General features: G+C 32.0%; 3 protein-coding genes across 3 annotated transcripts; 1 reads left to right on the top strand and 2 right to left on the bottom strand.

The window, feature by feature from the left end:
• Positions 1 to 686: 686 nt before the first annotated feature.
• On the top strand, positions 687 to 4,120 carry LOC146897329 (Lung seven transmembrane receptor family protein). Its single transcript, XM_085735312.1, has 5 exons — positions 687 to 963; positions 1,738 to 2,656; positions 2,871 to 2,966; positions 3,195 to 3,331; positions 3,711 to 4,120. The coding sequence occupies exons 1-5, from the start codon at positions 767 to 769 to the stop codon at positions 3,877 to 3,879; spliced, it is 1,518 nt and encodes a 505-aa protein (XP_085591438.1). The 5' UTR covers positions 687 to 766; the 3' UTR covers positions 3,880 to 4,120.
• A 2,104-nt stretch (positions 4,121 to 6,224) lies between these two features.
• On the bottom strand, positions 6,225 to 8,717 carry EXO70D3 (exocyst subunit exo70 family protein D3). Its single transcript, XM_085735310.1, has one exon. It carries the CDS (start codon positions 8,531 to 8,533, stop codon positions 6,683 to 6,685), a length of 1,851 nt encoding a protein of 616 aa, XP_085591436.1. The 5' UTR covers positions 8,534 to 8,717; the 3' UTR covers positions 6,225 to 6,682.
• A 10,275-nt stretch (positions 8,718 to 18,992) lies between these two features.
• On the bottom strand, positions 18,993 to 22,264 carry LOC146897327 (pollen receptor-like kinase 3). The gene is made up of 2 exons (XM_085734917.1): positions 20,519 to 22,264; positions 18,993 to 20,040 (listed from the first exon to the last, which is right to left on the bottom strand). The coding sequence occupies exons 1-2, from the start codon at positions 21,945 to 21,947 to the stop codon at positions 19,295 to 19,297; spliced, it is 2,175 nt and encodes a 724-aa protein (XP_085591043.1). The 5' UTR covers positions 21,948 to 22,264; the 3' UTR covers positions 18,993 to 19,294.
• Positions 22,265 to 23,546: the final 1,282 nt, after the last annotated feature.

Genomic DNA, 23,546 nt, shown 5'->3' with positions numbered 1-23,546 from the left:
AGCCAATCCTTAACACACACGAAAAAAGCTTATACAATATCAAAAAACAAAAAGCCAATCCTTAACGAAACTTATACAAATTTTTGTAAATCTTATGTGACAATTTAGAAATATTCTTATGATGGAAAAATGTATACAAGCGGAACAATATTTAACCTTAATTGTGATGTGAAATTCTAGAAAGGATATTTGACAGAATAAGTAAACCATCTTCTCTCAAAAAAAAAAAGAATAAGTAAACCATCTGACCATGTTTAAAGAAAGCATTTAATTTAGATGTGCCAAAAAAAAACATTAATCTATATGCACTCTTTATTTATTTATTTATTTTTACAACTATAGTCTTTTTAATCCCTAAAAAAAAACTATAGTCTTTTTAATTATATTGATGAAGTATATGTTTAAAAAAATTGTTACATCCATACCATTTAATAAATCTTTAGTCAGAATCATTTTTAATCAAAATCAATTTTTTCCATCCCACAACCAAACCTACACTAAAAAAATGTTTTTTTTTAGGGTAAAAAAATGTTTATCCAAACATTTTTGTTTTTTAAGAAATTCCAACATTAAAACTTGACATATATGATATAATTAATATACACATCATTAATGCAATGCCATTAATCACTAATCTATTTCAGTTAAACCCATATAACCTCACTGTTAAAACACTAAACAGATTCATTCACACACTCTTCTTCTTCTTCTTCATCTTCTTTCTCACTCTTCCACAGATCCACACCCCACTCCTTCTCTCTCTAAAATGTCCCCTCTCACAGTTCTTACAATTCTGTTACTGACACTATCTCTGCACACAGAAGCTTCCGTCCATGACTACAAAAGCGAAACTTTCTCCCCCAAAGGCAACGCTTTTGTTGTCCATGGAGGAAGTGAAGGAATTTACTCTTCTACCCTCAATGAAACCTCTTTCTCTCCTTCAATTCCTGACTCTTTCATAAGGTAATAATTCACATTCCTTTCTGGGTTTCTTCTCTTTTGCTTAAATTTCTTACCTTTTCACATTTTAGTATTCAGCTTTTTAGTGTAGTGTGAAATGTAGAATCTTACTTGTCAGATTTGAATGTTGAAGTTCAGAAATCTCATGAAAAATGATTTTTTGAACCTGTCGGTGGTACAAAAAATGATAGCCTGGTTTAGTTTCTAGACCTTGTTTGATTTTAACAGCTTAATTTAGCTTTTATAGCATACGTGCTTATAATATCAGTGTTTATGTATAAGCTGTTTCGATAATTAAGCTATAAGTTGTTTTCATAAGCTAACATGGAAACAGTTTATAGACATGTCATTAGCTGTTTTCGTAATCTCTTCCAAACAGTCTTGGAAGTGTGTATGCTAGTAGATAAGCTCAAATAAGCCTATTTAAGGCTCTGTTTGGATAAACAACTTAACTTGAAGCTTATAGCATAAGTAATTCTCATGCTAAGTGGTTATGTTTAAGCTATTTCTATAACAAAAGGTAAAATTAAGTTAAAATTGTCGTCGTATAATCTATAAACTGTCTTCATAAGCTAGCCATGAGAGCTTATGGAAATAAGCTGAAAACAGCTTATCAACTTGTCATAAGCAGTTTTCATAAATTCTCCCAAACAGTGTCACAAATGCTTATGTCAGTAGTTAAGCTCAAATATGGCAATACAAACAGGCCCTAAATAGCGCTTACTTTGTTATGGAAATTATGTTGATTGGATTTTGGTGTTGTAATGTGAAAACCAGGTTTGATAAAGTCACATTCCGTAGAAACAAGGAATTATCAAACTTTAGCTCGTGGCCGATTCAAGCTGTTGTATTTGAAGTGGAAGATAGAGAGACAATTGGTGGTTCGGCCTATGGAGGTCAAAGGGCTGTCTGTTGCACTGGTGATCTGGCAAAACTTGGTGTGTGCAATGAAGGACAGGTCATTTACCGTCCTTCTACAGTGAATTCGGACTGGCCTCAAGTTTTCGGCGTCGCGTTTAACATAGATGATGAAGAAGCAGAGCTTCCGATCAAATCTATTCAGATCACAAAAACCGGAATGTATAATTTGTATTTCATTCACTGTGATCCAAGGCTTAAGGATTTGGTTGTAGAAGGGAAAACGGTATGGAAGAATCCCTCTGGCTATCTACCCGGTAGAATGGCACCTATGAAAATTTTCTTCCAGTTCATGTCCTTTGCATATGTGTTGCTTGGGATCTTTTGGTTCTTTCAATATGTTAGATTTTGGAAGGAAGTATTTCCATTGCAGAACTGCATAACACTAGTGATAACACTCGGCATGTTTGAGATGGCTTTTTGGTACTTTGACTATGCCGAATTTAGCGAAACAGGAATCAGGCCAACTGGGACAACTGTATGGGCAGTTACCTTTGGAACTATCAAGAGAACGGTTGCGAGGTTGATCATTTTAATCGTTTCAATGGGCTATGGTGTTGTGAGACCTACTCTTGGAGGCCTTACATCAAAGGTGATTATGCTTGGTGGAACCTTTTTTGTTGCATCTGAAGTGCTTGAGTTGGTAGAACATGTCGGTGCAATAAGTGATCTTTCGGGAAAAGCAAAACTTTTCTTGGTTCTTCCTGCTGCCGTATTAGACGTGTTCTTCATTCTTTGGATTTTCACTTCGCTGTCTGCAACTTTGAATAAGCTTCAGGTATTTATCCGCAAGGCTATCATATCACGCTATAGTTTATTTTACACAAACCATGATATGCTTTTATGTACAAATTCGTCTGATGATTATCTTAGACTTTTGATGCGATTCTGCACCACGTAAAACGATGAATGACTCAATTCACTTTGTGGTGACTTTTAACGTAATAATAACAATCTTAAATTGTCTCTTCTCTGCTTATGCAATGTAACAGGCTAGAAGGATGATGATAAAATTGGATATGTATAGGAAGTTCACCAATGCTTTGGCAGTAGCTGTGGTTGTATCTGTGGGATGGATATGCTATGAGGTAATTCACAAGCAGAAACACATTTCAAATTCAATTACGTTCTATGCTAACTAGGAATAGTTATGATAGTTGAATCAAGCTCATTGGTTTATGTAATCAATGAAATCATATACTATGAACAAATTAAAAGGAGCTTTAACCTAGACTAGATCAAGAAATGTTATGCCGCAGTAGACTTTCGATAAGTTTTTGTCATTTCTAGTACTTACCTTTCTGATTTTCTTTCAGCTGTATTTCAAAGCAAATGATATATACAATGAGCAATGGCAAAATGCTTGGATCATCCCAGCCTTTTGGCAAGTTCTGTCTTACTCTCTCTTGTGTGTCATCTGTGTTGTCTGGGCACCATCTCAAAATTCAACACGGTAAAATTCATACCTCCAAGTCCTTTTGTTATCTAGGTCCGGTTTGGGTCGACTTATTTGAGCTTATCCACTGGCATAAACATTTGTGAGACTGTTTGATAGAGCTGTCCATAAGTTGTTTTCAACTTATTTCCATAAGCTATTTTGAATAGCTTATGAAAACAGCTAGTTTATACAAAAAATAATATTTACTTTGTTTTATTTTTGTTCTCAAAATAGCTTATACATAAGCCCATATATGATAGACACTTAATTAAATTGTCTATAAAAAATAGGGATGCCTGCAGTAACAAGACGAGCTTTGCCATCTATGCTCTATGTTCATATACCTCACTTGTATCTCACTGTTAATGCCGTTCTTTATTTCTGGTTTTGACAGATATGCTTACCGTGACGATGGGAGCGAAGAGTTCGATAGGGATGATACTACTTTGACACTCATAAAACCATCTATTTTACCAAAGGATGTGAGTGTGCCGGATGCTAGACCAGTACAAGGAAACAATGGAAATTCAAATGATGATTTAGAAGAAGATAAAAGAGAATAAGCTAGAATATAGCTATGGTTTTGTAATTCCATTATGTCATTAGCTCTATAACTCTTTTGTTTTACTGATAATTAGCTCTATAACTCTTTTCCTTTTAGTTTTTATTTTATTTTATTTATTTTTCTCATTAGTCTTCTCTGTTCTTAATTTGATAGCATTTTCGACCTGCAGTTACTTGTAAGATTGGATTCCATGATAAAAGTATAGTTCGGTTTACTAATACAAAGGAAATTGTCTTCAATTATGAGCTATTTTATGTATATTATACCATCCATGTGCATACATGCATACATGTGGGGGACACTTGCTATAATATTTTTCATTTTGAAGTTTCCAGCTGTATTATTTATTACTAGTATGTTTACAATTTTCTATTATAGTTATATGTATTGATGATGAACGAGGTTCAGAGTCCAATTGCTTTGTTTATTTTCATAATGTTATAAACTTTCATATATTGAATTGTTTGAAATCTTCTATTTCATGTTCACAATTTAAAATATCAAATTTTCACTCAAAGTGAAAACAAAAAAAAAAATTCTCTTCAAAGCTGAATCTCATCTAACAAAATTCTTACTTTTTTAAAATTCACTTAATTTTCAACTTATAAATTGAAGGAAAAAAAACATATATCTCCAATCCACCATACCAGCTAAAATATTTTGATTGAAAAAGAAAAAGAAAAATGAAAGTTTGTGGTTGTTTGAATGTTATGGACCTTGTTTGCTTATTTTCAAAATAAATATAATTGACACAAAATGTTGTGGAACCAAAATCATAACAGTGCAAATTAGAGGGACTGGAAATATAATTAAAGCATTTTATAAAATTACTTTGGGAATAAAATAAAACTAATTTGGTTATATTTGAGGTTGAAATAATTTGATTCATATCTACACATTTTTTTCTTTGAAAATAATAAATTTGATGTAATACTTAGTATAAATCTCTTTAACCTTTCACAAAAATTGATTTTATTACTTTTAAATTCATCAAACCAAAGAAGGAAAATCAACTTTGTTATGCTATGGTATATAATCGGGTTTCTCAAGAGATTTTTAACATTGTTGCATTTTCAAATCTTGGTTCTTTTAAATTTAAAGAGGTATTGTGTCATCTTATCATTCGCTCTTGGGGAATTCTGTTAAACATGATTTTATTTAATAATCACATTTACCATTAAAAAAAAAAGTTTGAATTGCTACAATAGCTCACAGCTCCCATCATGGTTGGCAAGAAAACCTAGTTAATTCTTCCATCTATTGTACATGATTTAGTTGAGCTTCTTTTTTTTTTTTTTTGAAAAGAAGTTGAGCTTCTTATTTATTACTAAAATTCTGCCTCATTAAGATAGGCATGTAATCATGTTCTGAACGAGTGGTTTGAACCTCAGTACGAAAACATCGATGTATGCATAGTGATTCACGTTATTAACACAAGTTTTGTAGAAATTATTATTGCATACCAACATAAAAACTAACATACTAACATTGATGTATTTGAACTTTGGACTTTCAACTCCTTTAACCCTCCCTAGAATCTCAATCAATATTTTCGAACTGCTGCTGAATGTATGTATGTAGTTGGACACCCTCCTCTTGTGAACTAATCGTTGGGAGTGAGAATCACACCCATTTAACAATTTAAATTCAAATGCTATTCTATCTATCAAGAGAAACCTACCCTCTCCAAGATCATTGACAAAGTTGAATTACTGAAATACTAAAAATTGGATTATGTATATTGTTGCTCCATTCTGACTTGAGTACTTCTAACCATACAACATTTGATATTACCAAAGCTCAAACCACCTCAGTTAGTTTTCTAGTGATGAAGGAAAGGATCATAAGGGATTTGGGTTCCCAGCGTTCAAACAATTAGTCGACGATCTAGATGGTCAGATCAAGATCAAATGACTCAATTCCTATTTCGTATTTCAGATCTGATTTAGAACGAGTCATGTTATCATATGATCCGAAAGTCCAGATTCTCGACTACATTCAAAAGCTAGTTCAAAAGCTTGGGCAGGACAAATTAATACCAAACAACACAAGTAAGAAGAAACAGTGACCTGTTTTCTTCAAGAAATATATGAAATTAACAATATGCTTACAGGGTTAATTACCATTCAAACAGAGAACTTGGATTTCTTTCAGCCTAAAAAACCCTTAAAAAAAAACGGCAACACTAATCAGTACAAATAATGAATCGCCAATGATCTAATTACAAACAATCAAAGAATGAAGCTTGCCAAAGTAGTTTAAATCAAATGGCACTCAACAAGAGGCAAGAGCTATAAGGCTGCGTAACAGACAACTGAAAAAACCACAACAATGGAAGAAAGATGAAAAAAATCTAAGATTTCAATTTCAACATACATCTATCTATAAGAGCCAAAAGAATAGAAGTCCTTTTGAAGCTACAACAGCTTTTTGAGTCACCTTAAGAGTAATAATAAACAAAACCACACGTACAACAACAATTCCAATATAAACAAAATGAAGAAACAAAATCTAGAATGTGGTATGAAATCAAATAACATGCTTACATGAAGCAGCATTCAGGCTGAGAGCTACTTTGGCTTTTCATAGCCATACCAATCTTCACAATATTACAATCTTTTTCCTGATTCCCGAGAACCCTGGATGGTAATAAATTATGGAAGCACTCGAGATAGAGAGCTTGTGATAGAAACCTCGGATTCCCTGGCAGCAGCACTCAAATCACCTGAACACTCCAGTGAAAAAAATTAAAAGAATTTTTTGTCCTAGATTCTAAGTTTCAAAAAACTTTCACTCCATCGTCACTGAGATCTCCTTCTCGTGTGCTGCGAAACAGGAATCCCTTCAAAAAAATCCAAAACAGCATCCTCCAGATCTTCAACAGAATACTTAATGTAATTCTCCGGATGCCTTCCACTCTCTATATGGCTCCTGAACCGACCAAGGAATGATCTATACGCAGGAATCAGCTTCTCCGATATAGATATCCGAAGCTCCTCCCTAAGTTGCGAATCCGGTATCAACCAAACTGCTTGAGTCCTATGCACCTCCTCAAACATGGCATTAAAAGCTTTGAACCTTTCCCTCAAAGCACTCTTCGACACACCAGAAGAAAATCCACCACTCGAATGCAACCCTTCATCCCTCAAACAATACAAGACCCTAACCCAAGTTGCTCTCTGGTAGCTAGTAGCAGCCTGTCGAAACTTCCCGGTTAACTTCTTCAAATAATCATCACCGATCATTTCCCTCAATTCGGGTGACCCTCTAACCTTTTGAACAATATAGTGCACATTGTTCATTATAAACAAATGCAACAAAGAAGCATCTTTATAATGCTTTGACTTACCATCTAAATTGAATTGCAATATCACAATAATCCAAATCAAATGAATAGCCAAAGGTGGTTTCCCTTCGAGTTCATCAAATTCCATATCAGGAGTCGAAGGATCCCCTGAATACCTCGAACCCGTCGAAGGCCTAGAAACGATAAGCTCATACAAAGTCTGCTTATAATCAGAGATCAAGCTTATGTAATTCATCACATACCTAGTCAAAGGATGAATTGTCCCACCAGGAACAGGAACCTTAGAAGGCTCCTTAAGAACAGCATTTTCAAATTCAGATAAAATCCCCCTGGCAGCCTCAGCCAACCGCGACAAAATCTCAGCCGCCTGAACCCTAATGGATTCAGACGACTTAGAATCAAAAACAACATCAATATCAGGAATCAAATCCATCAAAGCATCATGAAGATCAAGAATCTTAAACAATTTCTCAGGCGACCTACGACTAATACTAATCGCTTCAGCAAAATTAAAAAGCTGAATAGCAGGTCCTTTAACCGTCTCCATAAAACAAGCATCATCAATACAAGTCCCAATCCCATCAAAGATTTGCTCACATAACCTCTTCTCACTCGCGAAAAGCGTCCTAACACAAACCTTAGCCGCTCTTATCCATCGTCTTATCTTCGTCTCTAGCTGCTCCCAATCCAATCTCTGAACATCACCAATACTCAACTTCTCAACACCGAGTTTCTTAAAACTCGAATCAACAGCTGATTTCCTCACACTACCGTAAACTTGAATACATTCGCGAAGATATCCAGATGATATCATTCTATCAGCAATACACCGAAGATCGGTGACTGCTTCAGAAGGTATCAGATCTATCTCACGTATACTACTAGCTGAACGGTAAGTGGAAGCAGTGGTAACAGTAGTAGCAACGGAACAATTACTATCAAAACGATGAAGTTTGTCATCAACGCCAACCCCATCATCGTCATAGCTGTTATCTTCTTCGTCTAGTTTAGAAGACGAAGAAGATAAGTAAGTATCATCTTCAAGAGAAGGATCAATTTGGTTGTTGGTGTGTGAGATAAGGATGTTACGAAACTCGTCTTCTAAGCGAGCCATGGCGATCTGGATGGTGGAGGAGGGTTTGGATGGGTGGTTATCGGAGAGGGAGGTGGAGGATATGGAGCGTTGGATTTCATCAACGGCTTGGAGGTAAAGATCGATTTCGTCGCGGTTTGTGGTGGTTTGATCGAAGATCATTTTTTCACGAGCTTCTTCGGAGGCGGTTGAGTCCCATCGGAGGATGATTTTTTGAGCGGTTTCTAGAGGGAGATTCTCTGGTGAGGACATTCTTGAGGGTGGGGGTGTGGAGAATAATTGGAGGGTGAGTTTAGTAGAGGGTGTGAAGTTGGAAGAAAAAGATTTTTGTTTTGGGGAAGTAAAGAGGTGATGGTGGCTGTAGATAATTTTGTTTGAATGAAGAGAGAGAGAGAGAGAGAGAGAGAGACTGCGCAAAGGTTGGCGTACTTTGTATGGATTGGATTTAGAGCATCGACTGTAGCACTTATTATGGTGTTAGTACTATGGATTTGATGATACTCAAGGTTGTAGTGTTGTACATTAGGAGAGATAAAAAGAAAGTAAAACTACCAATTTCAAATTAATTTGATTTGTAGGACGCTCTCATATAATCCTTATGTAACAAAATATATGCAAATATGATGGTTAAAAAATTAGGAAAATGCTAACAAGTGTCAGAAACTTTCTCATACAAATTATGTATTCAACTTATTGAAATAATAAAAAGCAACTTTTTCAACATAAAATTTAATATTTGTTTCTATTTTGAAATCCTTAAGATAAGCAATTTTTACTTTTTCATATTCATTAAATAAGTGATGTATGTGGACTATAATATATTCTAGATACATCAATTGTTCAATGAACCTAAAAAAACAAAAGTTGCTTATAAATGTGGTCGGATGGAGTATTTTTAAGGTACAATAACCTAAAAAAATAATATGTGTGTGTGTGTGGACTGAATTTTTTTTTTTTTAAGACATAAAAATGGAATATATTAACAAAGGCAGTGGAACACCTAAGCACAAGATGTACTAAAAGTGCCACCCCTAATAACAGTCAGTCATACAATGAAAAATAAAGCGACAGTCAGCCGATACCCAAACATAATAAAGGGTCCGACCACCATCTGTGAGTATCGTACACGAAAGTGGCGTTATTAGCTTTAAGCCACCATAAAGAGTGAAATTTAACTTTTTCTACCAGCTGATCAATGGTGGTTTGGATGTTATTGAGTAGTCTGTTGTTACGTTCATTCAAAACCAACCAGACACAAAGTAACCAAATAAGTTGTAGGAAAAATTGACGAGCCTTAGAATGATCTGTAGAATGAGTAAACTGTGTGAAATGGTCGTCGATAGTAATGGGATCAACACCTGACATTCCGATCCAAGACCTGATATGTGTGGGGACTGAATTATTAACCACATATTGATTGTTCAATTATTATTTTTACTTATATTTTATTAAGGAGTGGATATGTCTTTAAAATTATGTTGGTCTTTATATTTGACACATATTGTTAACTCCTAGGTATTAGTATTTTTTTTTTTTTGCTCAAAAAAAAGGTATTAGTATTTTTTTAACAACATATTATGAATTCAGTCTTTATATTTAATCACTTATTATGAATTTAAACCATATAATACATACTCCCAAAAGAAGGAATATGCGTAAAGCTTGATAGAGTCAAAGATCTTTATGAAATATATTCATAATTTAAGATATCAATTTGAGAGTGACCTACAAGATCCTGAACATTTTTGGTTGTTTACTCAATAAAAAAAGTACATACATATTGAATATTTAAATTGTTAAATATTTTACCCTCAATCTCTTTTTAAATGGACATTTCAAATCCCGAAAGGATCCAAATTCTAGTACTAAGATGCTTAGTGGTGGAAATAGGTTGAGTGAACCATAATTTTCGTAAATAGGTCAATCTAATTTTTAGAAGGGTGGTACTAACAAGTTTTCTTAGAGCATTTGTTAAGATTCTAAAAAAAAAGGAAGTAATATATAGTATGTAAGATTCAAATTCAAATTCATAAAAAGGAAAATTTTATGTAGAAAATATAATGGCACATATAGTTATTTGTGAAGTTCATTTAATAATTTTTTGGAGGTGATGGGTTGAAAAATTTGAGTGGTTATTAGGTATTAATTTTTAAAAAAATATATATAAAAAGAATGATATGTATACGTAAGATTCAAATCCAAATTCCTTGCAGCCATGGAATCCTTAATCGCGCAATCAAGCAATCTTGGTCTCTAAAAAATATCAAATGATCGACAAAATTTCAAGATCAAAATCTTCTAATAGTTGAGATCACATGTGCACTCACTTTCGACTGCACTTTCGACTGCAGTGAATATGTTTATGTAAGATTAGATTAAGAGTAGTGTAAATGCTCTTAGAGATTGAAAATCTCTATGTAAATCTAATGATTCTACATGTAATTAGATCTTCAATTGCCAGTAAAGTGAACGGCAGAGTGTTGTAAGACCTACCTCAACAAAAAATGTAAATATTGATCGGTTTAACATCTTTACTCAAATTTAAATCTAAAATCTCACAGTTGTATGTGAGTTTTAGGTTGTATTCTCCGTTTCATCTATAAACAAGAAAAATAAAAGAGTGAGCTATTCTCCGTTTAGTTGAGAGAGAGATATTTATTTATGGATAATCCCTTCCCACTTTATCTTGGGTAAATTGCGTCACAGAAGAAGAGAAGAGTGGAAATGAGATAGGCAACGCTATAACTGTCGGAGTGGGGCATGGATGTCGATTGTCTTTGCAATTTGAAATAATGATTAGGAAGAGAAATATTAAAAAATGTTGTTTATGACTTATGTAAAATGGATGATAAATTATATTTGTATGATTATTTTTTACAAGCTCTTCTCTATTATATTTTTATTGGGTTCTTACTTGTTTTCTTTATCTCTTTATTATTTTCCTCAAAAAAAAATTATTTTAAAAGTTATTTTGTACAAATATCATTGTTAGAAAAATAGAAAAAAGCATCTTGGAAAATATTGTGTGAGTGTGTGTGAAACAGGATATTATGTTGTTTGACTTTTTAAATGCCATTGGTGGAATCACTTTATCTTTTTTTGTTCATATTGCTTACGGGAAAATTTAGTCCTTTTTCTTTTTTCTATTATAAATCAATTAACCATTCTTATTCTTACTTACGTTATGGGAATATGTTTTTTGGACAAGACATCATGGAAATTACACACCTGCTTTTTGGATATATTCATAATGATTGATTTCTTATATCTATCTTTAGTTCACTTGAAACGTGTTTATTCTAACAGTTTTTCATATTTTAACTGGTTTCCTTTTAGGTAAATGCATATATTTGAAGTGTAAATTTATCTAAGAAAGGAATTTTGCATATGTGTAAGTTTTCATGAAACTTATTGGTTTCTTAATTAAGATGGATAAACATAAAATGTTATGAGCTTTTCTTAGCTAGGTACCTTATGGTTATGGCTTATGCTAGTTTTCCCTTTTGTCTAAAGCACCTGCACCACTACGTCATACATTCCTTTTCCTTTAGTAGGTAAAATACATTTAATTGTCTATTAACTTGTCTACTCCCTTTCAACCAAAAGAGATTCTTAGGTAGCCAATACCAAAAAAAAAAAAAAAAAAAAAAAAGAGATTCTTAGGTAGCGTAACATCAAATCAAATCATTGCGACTAAGGTTACCAAAAAATACCAACAATGTGTTGGGTGGCTGATAAATGGAGCTTGTAGAAGGGTCGTTGTTGTATTTTTAGTATAACATTATTATTATAAAACAAAAAATTCAAACACATAATTTTATTTTTTGAGAAAATCAAACACACATAATTGTTGGGAGTAAAATTTGTGCTGGTATAGTCGTAAAGAATTGTTCCATAATATATTGCCTCTGCATGCATAGTCATAGCCATCACAGTGTCTGCGACATGAAAATACCAAAGTGGTAGCTAATATATTACTATTTGTGCTATATTGGTTGTTCTAACACGACTTCTTTTTTCTTTTTAGAGATAACACGACTTCTTTTGTTTATTCTAATTTGGCAGCTCTATTTACTCAATGACTTTCTTTCCATAGTTTTCATAGCTAGTATATATGTAAAATAATAATAATAATAATAATAATAATAATAATAATAATAATAATAATAATAATATAAAAAAAACAGCAGCAAACTATGAAACACGGATACGACACTAACACGCCGACACTACTAATAATTTGAAAAAAAATCACATATACTCCCTCCAGTCTCAAATGTAAGGAAAAAAAAATGGACACATATTAAGAAAGTGGATTGACTACATTTAAGTCATTATAAAAAGTGATTTTACCCTTGTCTTGGAGTAGTTAAAACAATTAATGAGGTGGGTTTAATGAGGGTAAACTTGGAATTGTAGCATTTAATAGGTTCATTTTACTATACTTTTTCTTATATTTGATACCACCAATTTTATTTTTTTTTTGTTTCTTACATTTGAGACCGGAGGGAGTAATTTAGTGTAATTATATGTGTCGGTGGCAGACATGACATGTATCCGAAATCGAGATACGCCTAATCCGAGAAGTGTCCATGTTTCGTAGGAAGCAAATAATAAATGGAAAATTGTCCCTAATTGTAATTACACAAAAATAAACAAACAAGGAAAACATGTATTTGGCCCATTTGCCGGGAGTTTTGAATTCAAAACAAGACAACAAAACCCATGTTGGCCAACACTAGGGTTGTAGAATTTATGAAGTGTTGGTTCGATTACTACTTGGCACTCACTTCCACATGACTAGTTATGGATGTAGAAATTGAGTTGCCACCATTGGCTCATACACGTTCAATTATAAAAGGCCACATATCTAATAACTCTCGATCTCACATCACTATATATATATATCGATCATGAATATTGTTTGTGGTAATTATGAACTAAATTATGAAGCATGATCTTGTTTGGCACAAAAAATAGCTATGAATCAATCAATTATATCTCACTCTTTTAACAACATTGTGTTTATGTGATTTTTTATTCGAAAAACAACAAATTGACAAGTTTACTAAAAAGTTTATTAAGTTGTCCTATAAGTACAACTTAGATGATGAAAAAACTCCAAAGACATTTGATATGTTAGGACGAGATTTATAATTTGCTATTTTTCAACACTTAGTTCGTGTGAGTTTGGTCACTTTACTCTTTGGATTCAAATAAGCTTTTAAAGTCTACTAAAAATTGATCTAATGACCCGATTATTTCAATTTCCTCATCGACCAATTTAGCGATTACATTTTAAAATGATATTTAAATATGTTGCAAAATGATTTCGTGACTGTTTTGCGAAATGTCGTTAAATCACTAATGTTAATGACTAAATGAGTGATCAATTTGACATTTCTAATCTCTAAATAAAAATCCCCCATATAATTGAGATAAGACAATGACCTTTTTTTTTGGTAACAGATAAGACAATGACCTTTGGGTGGGCTACTTACACCAATACTATAATTATATCGACATTAATTATTTTTCTAATATAAATTTTGTGATTTCATGTATAATTTAATTTAATTTAATCATTAGAACTTTTTTTAGTAACTAATTGTTGGTATTTATTTAAAAGATTGTGAGCTGTTATCAAACACGACACCTTATATCTCCCAACCTCTAATTTTCTTGTCCAATACCACAAAGCATCCTTATAAGTTATATCTCTCTAAAAAAAATCATATTTATATATAATATTATTGTTTCAATTTTTATAGATACATGTTGAAAATTTTGTCAAATCCCTTCTCTTGATCTTTCTTAAATGCCATTTGTTTTCCGTTAACTCAGCCATTGCTCCCACCCAGCGGTAGGCATGGTGTGACAATCATACTTCTTTGCAACGAATGGTTTCCTAGAGGAATAATTGAATAATAATCAATTAAGTCATGCTATGTTTGTACCAGAAATAAAAGTCATGCCCTGTTGCCAATGGGATATCCATAACTTTCTTATCCTATATTCTTCAAAAAAAAAATATTACAAGATAAGGTATAAATACTTAAGAGTGCAAAATGATAGTATAAAGACAAATGTTAACTTGTGCCCTCAAGGGCACATGTTAAGGAACTCATTATAGAAATATACGTATCAAAAGTCGTACAATCAACTTCTTAAAAGTTAAAATATTATATTTACCCATGCAAATTTACTCTTTTTGGGTTCCTTAAAGCACAAGTAAACATGACCCTAGTATAAATAGGAATTTATTATTACCAAAACATGTAGTGATTACCTTAACCAATTAATAGATTGAATGCCCATCAATTGATAACAAAATTTGTTCTAAGGGACTGTTTCATGTTCTCTTTTGTCTCTTGTATTTGATCTTGGGTCTATTAATAACTTTTTCTGTTTCAAATAAAAATAAAGGAAAAGGAAACTAAATTTAACTACTTTTTGTCAATGTGTGTAAAGATGATATATATAATTTCTTTTAAAAAAAAGAAACTAATTCGATTTTTTTTTTTTTGCTGAGAAAATTCGAAGAAAAAAAATCGAATTAGTTTGCACAATTTTTTTTTAGGAAATTGAATTTTTCGAATATGTTGTTATCTCTTGTTGTGTGAACATCTTAATGGAAAAAATGAACAAGTACAACTCCTTTACAAAAAATTAGTACTAACATTTTTCAAATCTGAATTACACAAAACAGTGCAAGCTAGCTAAGCAAGGGAATACCTTGCATAGGCTTGTCCCTAGTCCCTATGTTAAAAAATATAAGTACTCCATAATTAGTCAGCAATTAATTAGCACATATTCCTGTTCACTCTTGAACAACATGTGCATTTCACATAAAAAGAATATTCAAACATTTAAATAATCAATAGCATTGCCATACAAGGGAGCAAGAGAGATTTTCATACAATTTTTACGACATTGCTGAGCATTTTTTTTTTGTTTTTCTAATTTTCTTTTTAGGGAATCTTGCATGGTGTGGGTGCAAGGGGGTACTCTGCTACAGCTAATTGTTTTTAACTAACTAAAAGACAAATAAAAAATGTTGAGAATTTAGAGTTGCACGAGTGGTGATGCTATCAAATCATTGGTAGATATTGCAATTAAATTTTGAGTGAAATTTAGACAAAACTTCTAGAAGTAAACCTTGTTAGCTGGTCCTAGCCGATTAAAAGCAGAATACAGGTCATCATCAATGACATGTAAATTATTACTATCATTGTTATGAAGATTGCAAAGGTTCATTTCTCCAATATTGTAAAAAAGCAAAATAAATGTGAACTTTATCTATTTTGTGAGAATTATGTCAAAAGAAAATTAGAATATGAGTATAAGTTATATCAAATTTAATGTATTATATGCAATATTCATATAATAAAAATAATTACATATTACTTTTTGTTAGTACATGAATAGTGCATAGTCTTGTGTATAAAGTTTTAAATCATTATGACAAAAGCTATAAATATGGTTATGTCTAATGTAGTCCCTCCTCTAAATTATATATTATATGTGTTAAGAGTCTCGTATCAGATAGAAGATGACCTGATAATGTATTTATAAGTGGAGGCAATCATCATCTCACAAATTGATTTTGTGGAGTTGTGTTAAGTTCAACCACGATTTCTAAGATTATGTTTATGTTTAATACCCTCACTCCTCTATACTATTTCATAAATGCCTTTTATAGTACTATATGAATTTATGTCAAAATATGAGAGGGGAGGCAGATTTGAATACTAATGTCATGTGAGGAGAAGCAGATTAGCATCTCTTGAGGTTGAATTATATGAATTTGTTAATATGGTTATGGCACCTAAAAATTCGACAAAAGATTTCAAGTACAGGTAATAAGAGATATCCAAATATGCAGTGTGGGTTATTGTTGTATGCCAGAATATATATAGAGACCTACGAGTTTGAGCCTTTCAATTAAATTAAAGACATATCATGCATTTCAATGAATACCCAGCTGGAGTATGCTGTTAACAACAACATATGGTTGACTTAAGCAACATTATTTTATCAAGTTTTGTCCTATTCTATTTAAACAATCAAAGGGCTAAGAAAAATATTGTTCTCTTCTAGGAGGGAAAATTATACATGCCCTTTAAGTTATTTGTCCAAATCAATCTATTAAAATTTGATATTTAGGCCACGAATAGTGACAGTTTAAGATTTGGCATTATGTCTTAATGACAATAAATAAATATAAAAGAGAAATGTTAACTTGTGCCCTTAAGGCATAAGATAAGGAACCCAACATAACAACTTTTTGTTGAAATGTGTGCATTCAATTAAATTTTTGAGTTTATAATAAATAGAATGCACAAAATTCGAGGGAATATTTCTACTTTTGGGTTCCTTATCTTGTGCCCTTAGGGCACAAGTTAACAAGACCCTAAATAAAATTAGGCATTTGAATTGTTATAAGATGGGCCGGGTTTATGGATTCGATTATAAAAGTGAGAAATATTTGGTTTTTTGAATAAGCTTATCCCTTTCCCAAATTAGCTCTTGTGCTTATAATTTAAAAAAAAATAATAATAATAAGTTTAAGCTCGAATGACAAGATAAAGTCCATATAAAAAAAAATACAGGAGCAAAAATACCTCCTACAACTTAGTGTGGTGGTGGCAACAACCTATACAACATCCAAATTTATATTAAAGGTGTGTTAGTGTTCGACATGTGTTGATATTGGATATTGACATGATACCAACACATTTCGGATGTCCCCGAAGGGACGATACCAACACATTTGATTACATTCAATTACTCTTTTTTTCAAGTTATTAATTGTGACAATGTGTCATCGTTGTATGGTGTTTGTGTTTGTATTTGTGTCAATACTTCATAGGCGACAACTTCAACATAAAATCAAAAGGGGCTACCGCGCAAGCTCCAAAGATACCGCAGCAAATGAAGATACCTACAAAGCTTGTGTTAGAGGTGAGAAAATAGGAAAGGAGGAATTTATGGTTGTTCTGTGGGAGAGAACACATGAGTATGAAGTAAAAGTTTGCTCGTTAAACATGTATTTTTTGTCTCACACAAGTTTCTTTTATGGGAGATAATTTTGTTTGAGGTGATGTGAACACTAAACACATATGAAATACAAATAGAAGGCAAACATGAAGACAATCTTTAAATTTTGATAATGACTATATTCATAGAGCCTCATGCATTTATAGAGTAAGATTAGTTATTTCGTTGTTGGACTAACAAGTTAACATTTAGAAGGATACTATTTGAAGAAAAAAAAACAGGGTGTATCAGAGATATGTAGAGTGCTGATAATAACTCCCTAATATTTTGAAAACCCTGTTTGGAAACGCTGGACAATCCCATCTATTGCAATATGTTGGATATTGATCTATGTTTTGTTTAACATACACGAGTAAATTACTCTTGCACCATGCATAAATCTATTTTCTACCATTATATCAATAAATTGCATCATACTTCATTTAATTTAATGGTGAGATTTATTGATATAATGGTTGAAATAACTCGATGTATGGTGCAAGACTTACCTTCCTTGTGCATTATAGACTTGACCATTGACCTAAAACAAAATTCTCACTTTGTTGCGTTTGCAAATTAATACAACCGAGTTTTTTTTAATGAATATGTTTTTATATGAATAACAATACAATTGAACTCAAATGGTTAATAAACTTAGTTAAAGGAAAAATTATTTCAGATAATTCAAGTTTGAATTTTGACTTAAATAATTATTGACTAAATTTTACTTATCTTCAGGTCGAATTTGGATCATTGGAGCTCATCTCTTTAAAAATACACGAGGGGCTATGACAAAAATGAGTTGACAATTCAAACATAGGGAAGGATTTTGTCCAACCCAATCCCAAATAGAATTCTTTACAATAACAATCATTTTTCTCTTCATCCTCTAGTTCGGCCATGAGGTAATTTCAAATAGGATTCGAACTCATGTTCTTCCATGATTCATTCTCAACCGTAGATTATTAACAACTTGAACTCGACCATTTCGTTCATAATATGCCCTTTAAATAAACAATATGTTTATTGTTAATAATGTATATTTCATTTTATCATCACTTTTTCTTTTGGGTTTTATTTACTATTTTTGCAATTTAAGTAAAACATGTATGTTTGACAGCTTATAATATATCATAAACTATTTTCATTAGCTCTTTTAACCGTAGAGTTTTAGGCCTCAAAAAAAAGTTATTAAAGAAAAATAAATTCCATATTTTCTACCACAAAACTAGTCACAAGCCACAATCGATATTTCAACTCCCTACCACATACTCCCACAATTTTTATTTTTATTTTTTAAATGTGAAGAGTCTATGTTACGAATTTTTCAATAACGAGATTTTCTATTTATGTATTGGAGAATGTTAACCGGTGCCCCCGGGGCATTGGTTAAGCAGTTAAAAGAGGTATGATTTTATTAAAAAGTGGTGTAAGTAATTAGTTAGTCAAAAGTATCAGTTTATATTTTCAAGACAATTTTTATACTTTTGGATTCCTTAATCAGGCACTGGTTAACAAGACCCTTATGTATTTCTTAACCATTGTCCTTGAGACACTGGTTAGCGAACCGTTAATATTGCAATTGCAATATAAGAACAGTGTTGGAATAGGGATTATTGTTTGCAAGTACAGTAAGTTTTCTAATGTGATGCTACCAAAGAAACTTAGGAAATTTCATGAAGATATTCTACATCATTGACTAAAAAAAGGTACACAAAGAAACATAACAGAACAAATAGTTCTGAAACATCTTCACAGTTTTGTCCTATAATTGAGATATCACTAAACTTACCTGTACATATTCCTAATCTACAAGTTGAAACTTCAAACAAAAGGTATGTACCAAATTACACATGTGACATGTCCCAAACCCACAAATTGTCATGTGAATTTCAAAAGCCAAATAATGGCACAACCAATTTTCCACTAAACACAACATATGTCTGAATTTTTACCTAACTGTTAAATTAATACTTAGGAGATACCAAATTCAAAATTATCCTTACTACCAAAACTACTTGTTCCATGTCTCTTACTTGATTGATCACCAACATGCCCTTGATTATCATATGCTTGAGAAGGATCACCAAAACCATCGCTAAGAGAAGGTAAAACCTCTATTGTTCTTGATTCTTGAACTTGATCAACACCATTTGTTTTAATCTCTTCTATTCTTCTAACTGCTTCCATCATATCTAATCTGTTTTGAGGATTACTTTCAGTACAAGCAGCACCAATATGAACAAGTTGTTTCATTTCACCTAATGAATTTTTATTACTTGCAATTTCAGGATCAAGTAGTTCAACTTCTCTTCCTTCAGAAATTGCTGATGCTACCCATTGTACTACATCGGTTCCGCCTTTACCGTTGCTAAGATATTGAGAAGGAAATTTTCCGGTTAGTATTTCGAGTATGACTACACCGAGACAGTATACGTCACAACGAGGTGAAATTTGGTTGTGTTGTAATGCTTCTGGTGCTTTAAAAGCAAATAATGTGTTTGTAAAACTTGAAGGGTTAACTAGATGGATGAAACCATAATCTATGAGTAATGGTTCATAATCTGGTCCAAGTAGAACATTGCTTGATTTTAAGTTTCCATGTGGTAAATCAGATGAAGAAAATTCTGTGTGAAGATATTGCATTCCTTTTGCAATTCCTTGTACTATCTTTAAACGTGTGTTCCAATCTAGTTCTGCATGTGATGGTCCTCTATCACCTGCAATTAGTACACTATAACATAAGATGGTATAACAACTTAATTAAGCGCTCATAGCATAAACGTTTTTTCGTATAAATGGATATCTATAAATTATATAATAAAGTTAAATTGTTTTCATATAAACTGTAAATTGTTTTCATAAGCTATTACGGAGAGCTTATGGAAATAAGCTGAAAATAGTTTATGGACATGTCATAAGTTGTTTTCATAAGCTCTACCAAATAGTATTGCAAGAGCTTATGTAAGTAGATAAACTCAAATAAGCAATTCAAACAAACCCTAAGTCTTGTGACTTGTCTATTATCATCAATTGACAAGAACATATGTCTTACTTGTGGCATGTTTGGTTTGAGAAAACATTGTCTATTTAATTTCTCAAATCCACTTTTAACTTTAAAATTACTTACTACTCTTTCATTAGTGCCACTTTAATTAATAATAAATAAATAATTGATGGTTATTATGAAAAATTTACCATGCAGCAAATAGAGTAGACTTCCTCTAGGAACATACTCAGAGATAACTAATTTCTCATCTTTTCTGTAATGATAAGCCAAAGGTGTCAAAACATTCCAATGTTTTAACCTTCCAAGCTTTTTCATCTCAGCATCAAAACCATCTTTTCCCAAAGCATTCAATTCTCTAGTCCTTTTCACAACCACAGCAACACCATTAGCCATCACAGCTTTATAAGATGATCCAAACCCTCCATTTCCAAGAACTTCAGCAGATGCTTTCATCAAATCAGGTAAACCAAACACACCCTTCTCATTATTCATCATAACAAGCTCACCTATCCCTTTACTACCTTGAGATGAACCTCTTTTACTAGATGATTTTTTCACAAAATTCATATCTCTTTTCTCTTGATTAGTACTACTAGTAATACTATTACTACTACTTACTTGAACTTCAAAACTACCACTGTCATTAATATTTTCTCTTTCATATTTCTCACCAATAATATCATCAAATTTACCCTCCTTTTTATTTTTTCTTGATTTGATAATCAAAAATATAGCTAATGAAATTATTACTACACTTGTTATAACAATACCAATAATCTGCAATGACTTATGCTTACTGTTATCAGGCACAGTCACAATAACATTACTAGCAGTGTTGTTGGTAACTGATGTATTAGTAATATTATGTGCATCAATAGGAATAGGATTTGTTTGTTGCACTGGTTGTTGTCCACATATTTTGCCGATTTTTTCGCCACATAAACCAGAATTTCCTAAAAAAGAATTTCCATTGAATCTCAACAAACCTTGAGGAACTTCACCTTCCAAATTATTGTTTGAAACATCAAATATGACCAATGAAGGATTGTTCAAATTTGGAATATTACCACTAAACTGATTTTTTTCAAGATGTAATTCAACAAGTTGAGGAATCTCAGCCAATGATGATGGAATATCACCTGTAAATTCATTATTAGATAACCAAACTTTCTTCAATGATTTCATTCTTTGAAAATATTCCTTAGGAATATGTCCTGAAAATTTGTTTCCGGACAAAAACATCGCTTTCAAGAAACCAATTCGATTCAACTCTGGTATCGGACCAGTGAAAGAATTATTCATAAGACTAATAGTTCTTAAACCTTTAAGTTCAAGCAATGCATCAACATCAATTTTGCCGAATAATCCCATTCCTTCAAGGCGCAGACCGGTTACAAGACCGTTGTAACAAACAACGCCTTCCCATTGATCGTCTTCGGTACAAGGTAAAGTGTTGGCAATCCAACTATTTAGAGCATTAGCATTTGAGAATGAGTTTTTTAGGCTTAATAAAGCTTCTGTTTCTGACATAGAATATATCATTGAAAAATTTATGATAATGTTGAAGATCAAGATGAAGAATGGTGGATGGAAAATTGCAGGAGCTGCTATGGCCATTTGGTGATTGTGTTGATGGTAACTATGGAATGTGATTGTGAATTTTTTTTGGTCATTGGTAATTTGTGCTATTTTTTTTTTTTTGGTTTTTTTTTTTTTGTTTTTTGTTAGTTTTTTTTGTTACCCTTTGCATGCATGCATGCATGAGGTGAGGTTTCTGTTGTGATAGTGAAAATTAAGATAGCCTCACAATGAGAGAACCTTCAGTTTTTGGGGAGAGAGAATTTGATTTTGAGGTTGAACAAGTAAATAGGAATAAAAACTGTTATAATTGTTTGGTGATAATTTAATTATATAATCTATTATGTGTGTAACCTCTAACTAGTCTTGTTTTGTCTATTGTAACTTGTAACTGCGTGGCTACATGTAGTAAACATTTTTCGCTATTAATTTTTGATCGGATGGTTCAGATTATACATTTACCAAATCGACTTTAAATAATCTCATCTATTGATTTAGATTAAATGATAATTGAGAAACAACTTAGAGCCCGTTTGTTATAACTTTTTTAAGTGAAAAATCATTTTTTTTTAAAAATAATCACTTTTAAGAGTTTTGCATCCGTTTGTTACAGATTTTTAAAAAAATCAGAATCTAAAAAAAATCTAAAAACAGCTTCAAATGAGAAGTTGTTAGGAGCAGCTTCTCAAAAAATTGATATACCTTAGGACTATTGTATATTGTTTTCGTTTACAAAACCTACAACTATGATAGATTTTGATTTGTAAGTCAAACTCGTCTGTATCATTTAAAATTTTGATTTTTTTTGGAGTCATGTTTAGTATATTATTGAAACCTCTCCTGCAAAAGTTTAGAATTTTTTAATACAAGATCAATTAAATATAAATTTTATGTTTTGGCGTTTAAAAATACATATTTAATTCATATTTTATTAAAAAAATCTAATTATTTTTTAGAGAGATTCTTATAATATTCTAAAGGCCAAATACCTCTCTGGGTCCTTTAAGTTTCACGTTTGTAACAGATAGGTCCTTTAAGTTTCAAAGGTTACAGATAGGTCCTTTAAGTTTCTAAGGTTTCAAATAGGTCCTTTAAGTATCGAATTTGTTTCAGATAGGTCCTTTCTATCAACCTCCGTTAAGGACCTATCTGAAAGCTTAGAAACTTAAAGGACCTATTTGTAACCTTTGAAACTTAAAGGACCTATATGTTACAAACGTGAAACTTAAAGGACCCAGGGAGGTATTAACATTCGTGCAAAAACATGTTCAAAAATATGAAGGTGTTACACATGACTTACCTTAAAAGCAATGACCGAAAGTGGTGCTAGAAATTATTAGAGAACCAAAAATTAAAGAAAAAATCTAGAGGGACTAAAAGCAAAATTTGTAAATGTTATAGGGACAAAAAAATTATTTAACTCTATATTGTGTTTGTCAAGATCTCCTTAAGTCAGCACCTAATTACTTTGGGAAGAAGAAAATTGACCTCGATATTGCTTGGTGTTAAAAATAGATCTTAATATATAATATGAAGGTTCACAATGCATGCCTAATATGAAAATCCTAAACCTAATTTATATCTCACAGCACCTAATTACTTTGGGAAGAAGAAAATTGACCTCGATATTGCTTGGTG

This window comes from Medicago sativa, chromosome 8 (genome assembly GCF_051527215.1).
Source record: "Medicago sativa cultivar Bolivia chromosome 8, Bolivia_mono, whole genome shotgun sequence".
Classification (NCBI taxonomy): Eukaryota; Viridiplantae; Streptophyta; class Magnoliopsida; order Fabales; family Fabaceae; genus Medicago; species Medicago sativa.
The sequence above is the reverse complement of the archived record's forward strand: the minus strand, read 5'-3'. Positions and strand labels throughout refer to the sequence as shown.

Excerpts from the sequence above, each read along its gene's own strand:
- LOC146897329 (XM_085735312.1), top strand. The coding sequence starts at position 767 with ATGTCCCCTCTCACAGTTCTTACAATTCTGTTACTGACACTATCTCTG. Across the intron at positions 964-1,737 it reads ATTCCTGACTCTTTCATAAG|GTTTGATAAAGTCACATTCC; the intron begins GTAATAATTCAC and ends TGTGAAAACCAG. Across the intron at positions 2,657-2,870 it reads CAACTTTGAATAAGCTTCAG|GCTAGAAGGATGATGATAAA; the intron begins GTATTTATCCGC and ends GCAATGTAACAG.
- EXO70D3 (XM_085735310.1), bottom strand. The coding sequence starts at position 8,533 with ATGTCCTCACCAGAGAATCTCCCTCTAGAAACCGCTCAAAAAATCATC.
- LOC146897327 (XM_085734917.1), bottom strand. The coding sequence starts at position 21,947 with ATGGCCATAGCAGCTCCTGCAATTTTCCATCCACCATTCTTCATCTTG. Across the intron at positions 20,041-20,518 it reads TCTACTCTATTTGCTGCATG|GTGATAGAGGACCATCACAT; the intron begins GTAAATTTTTCA and ends TACTAATTGCAG.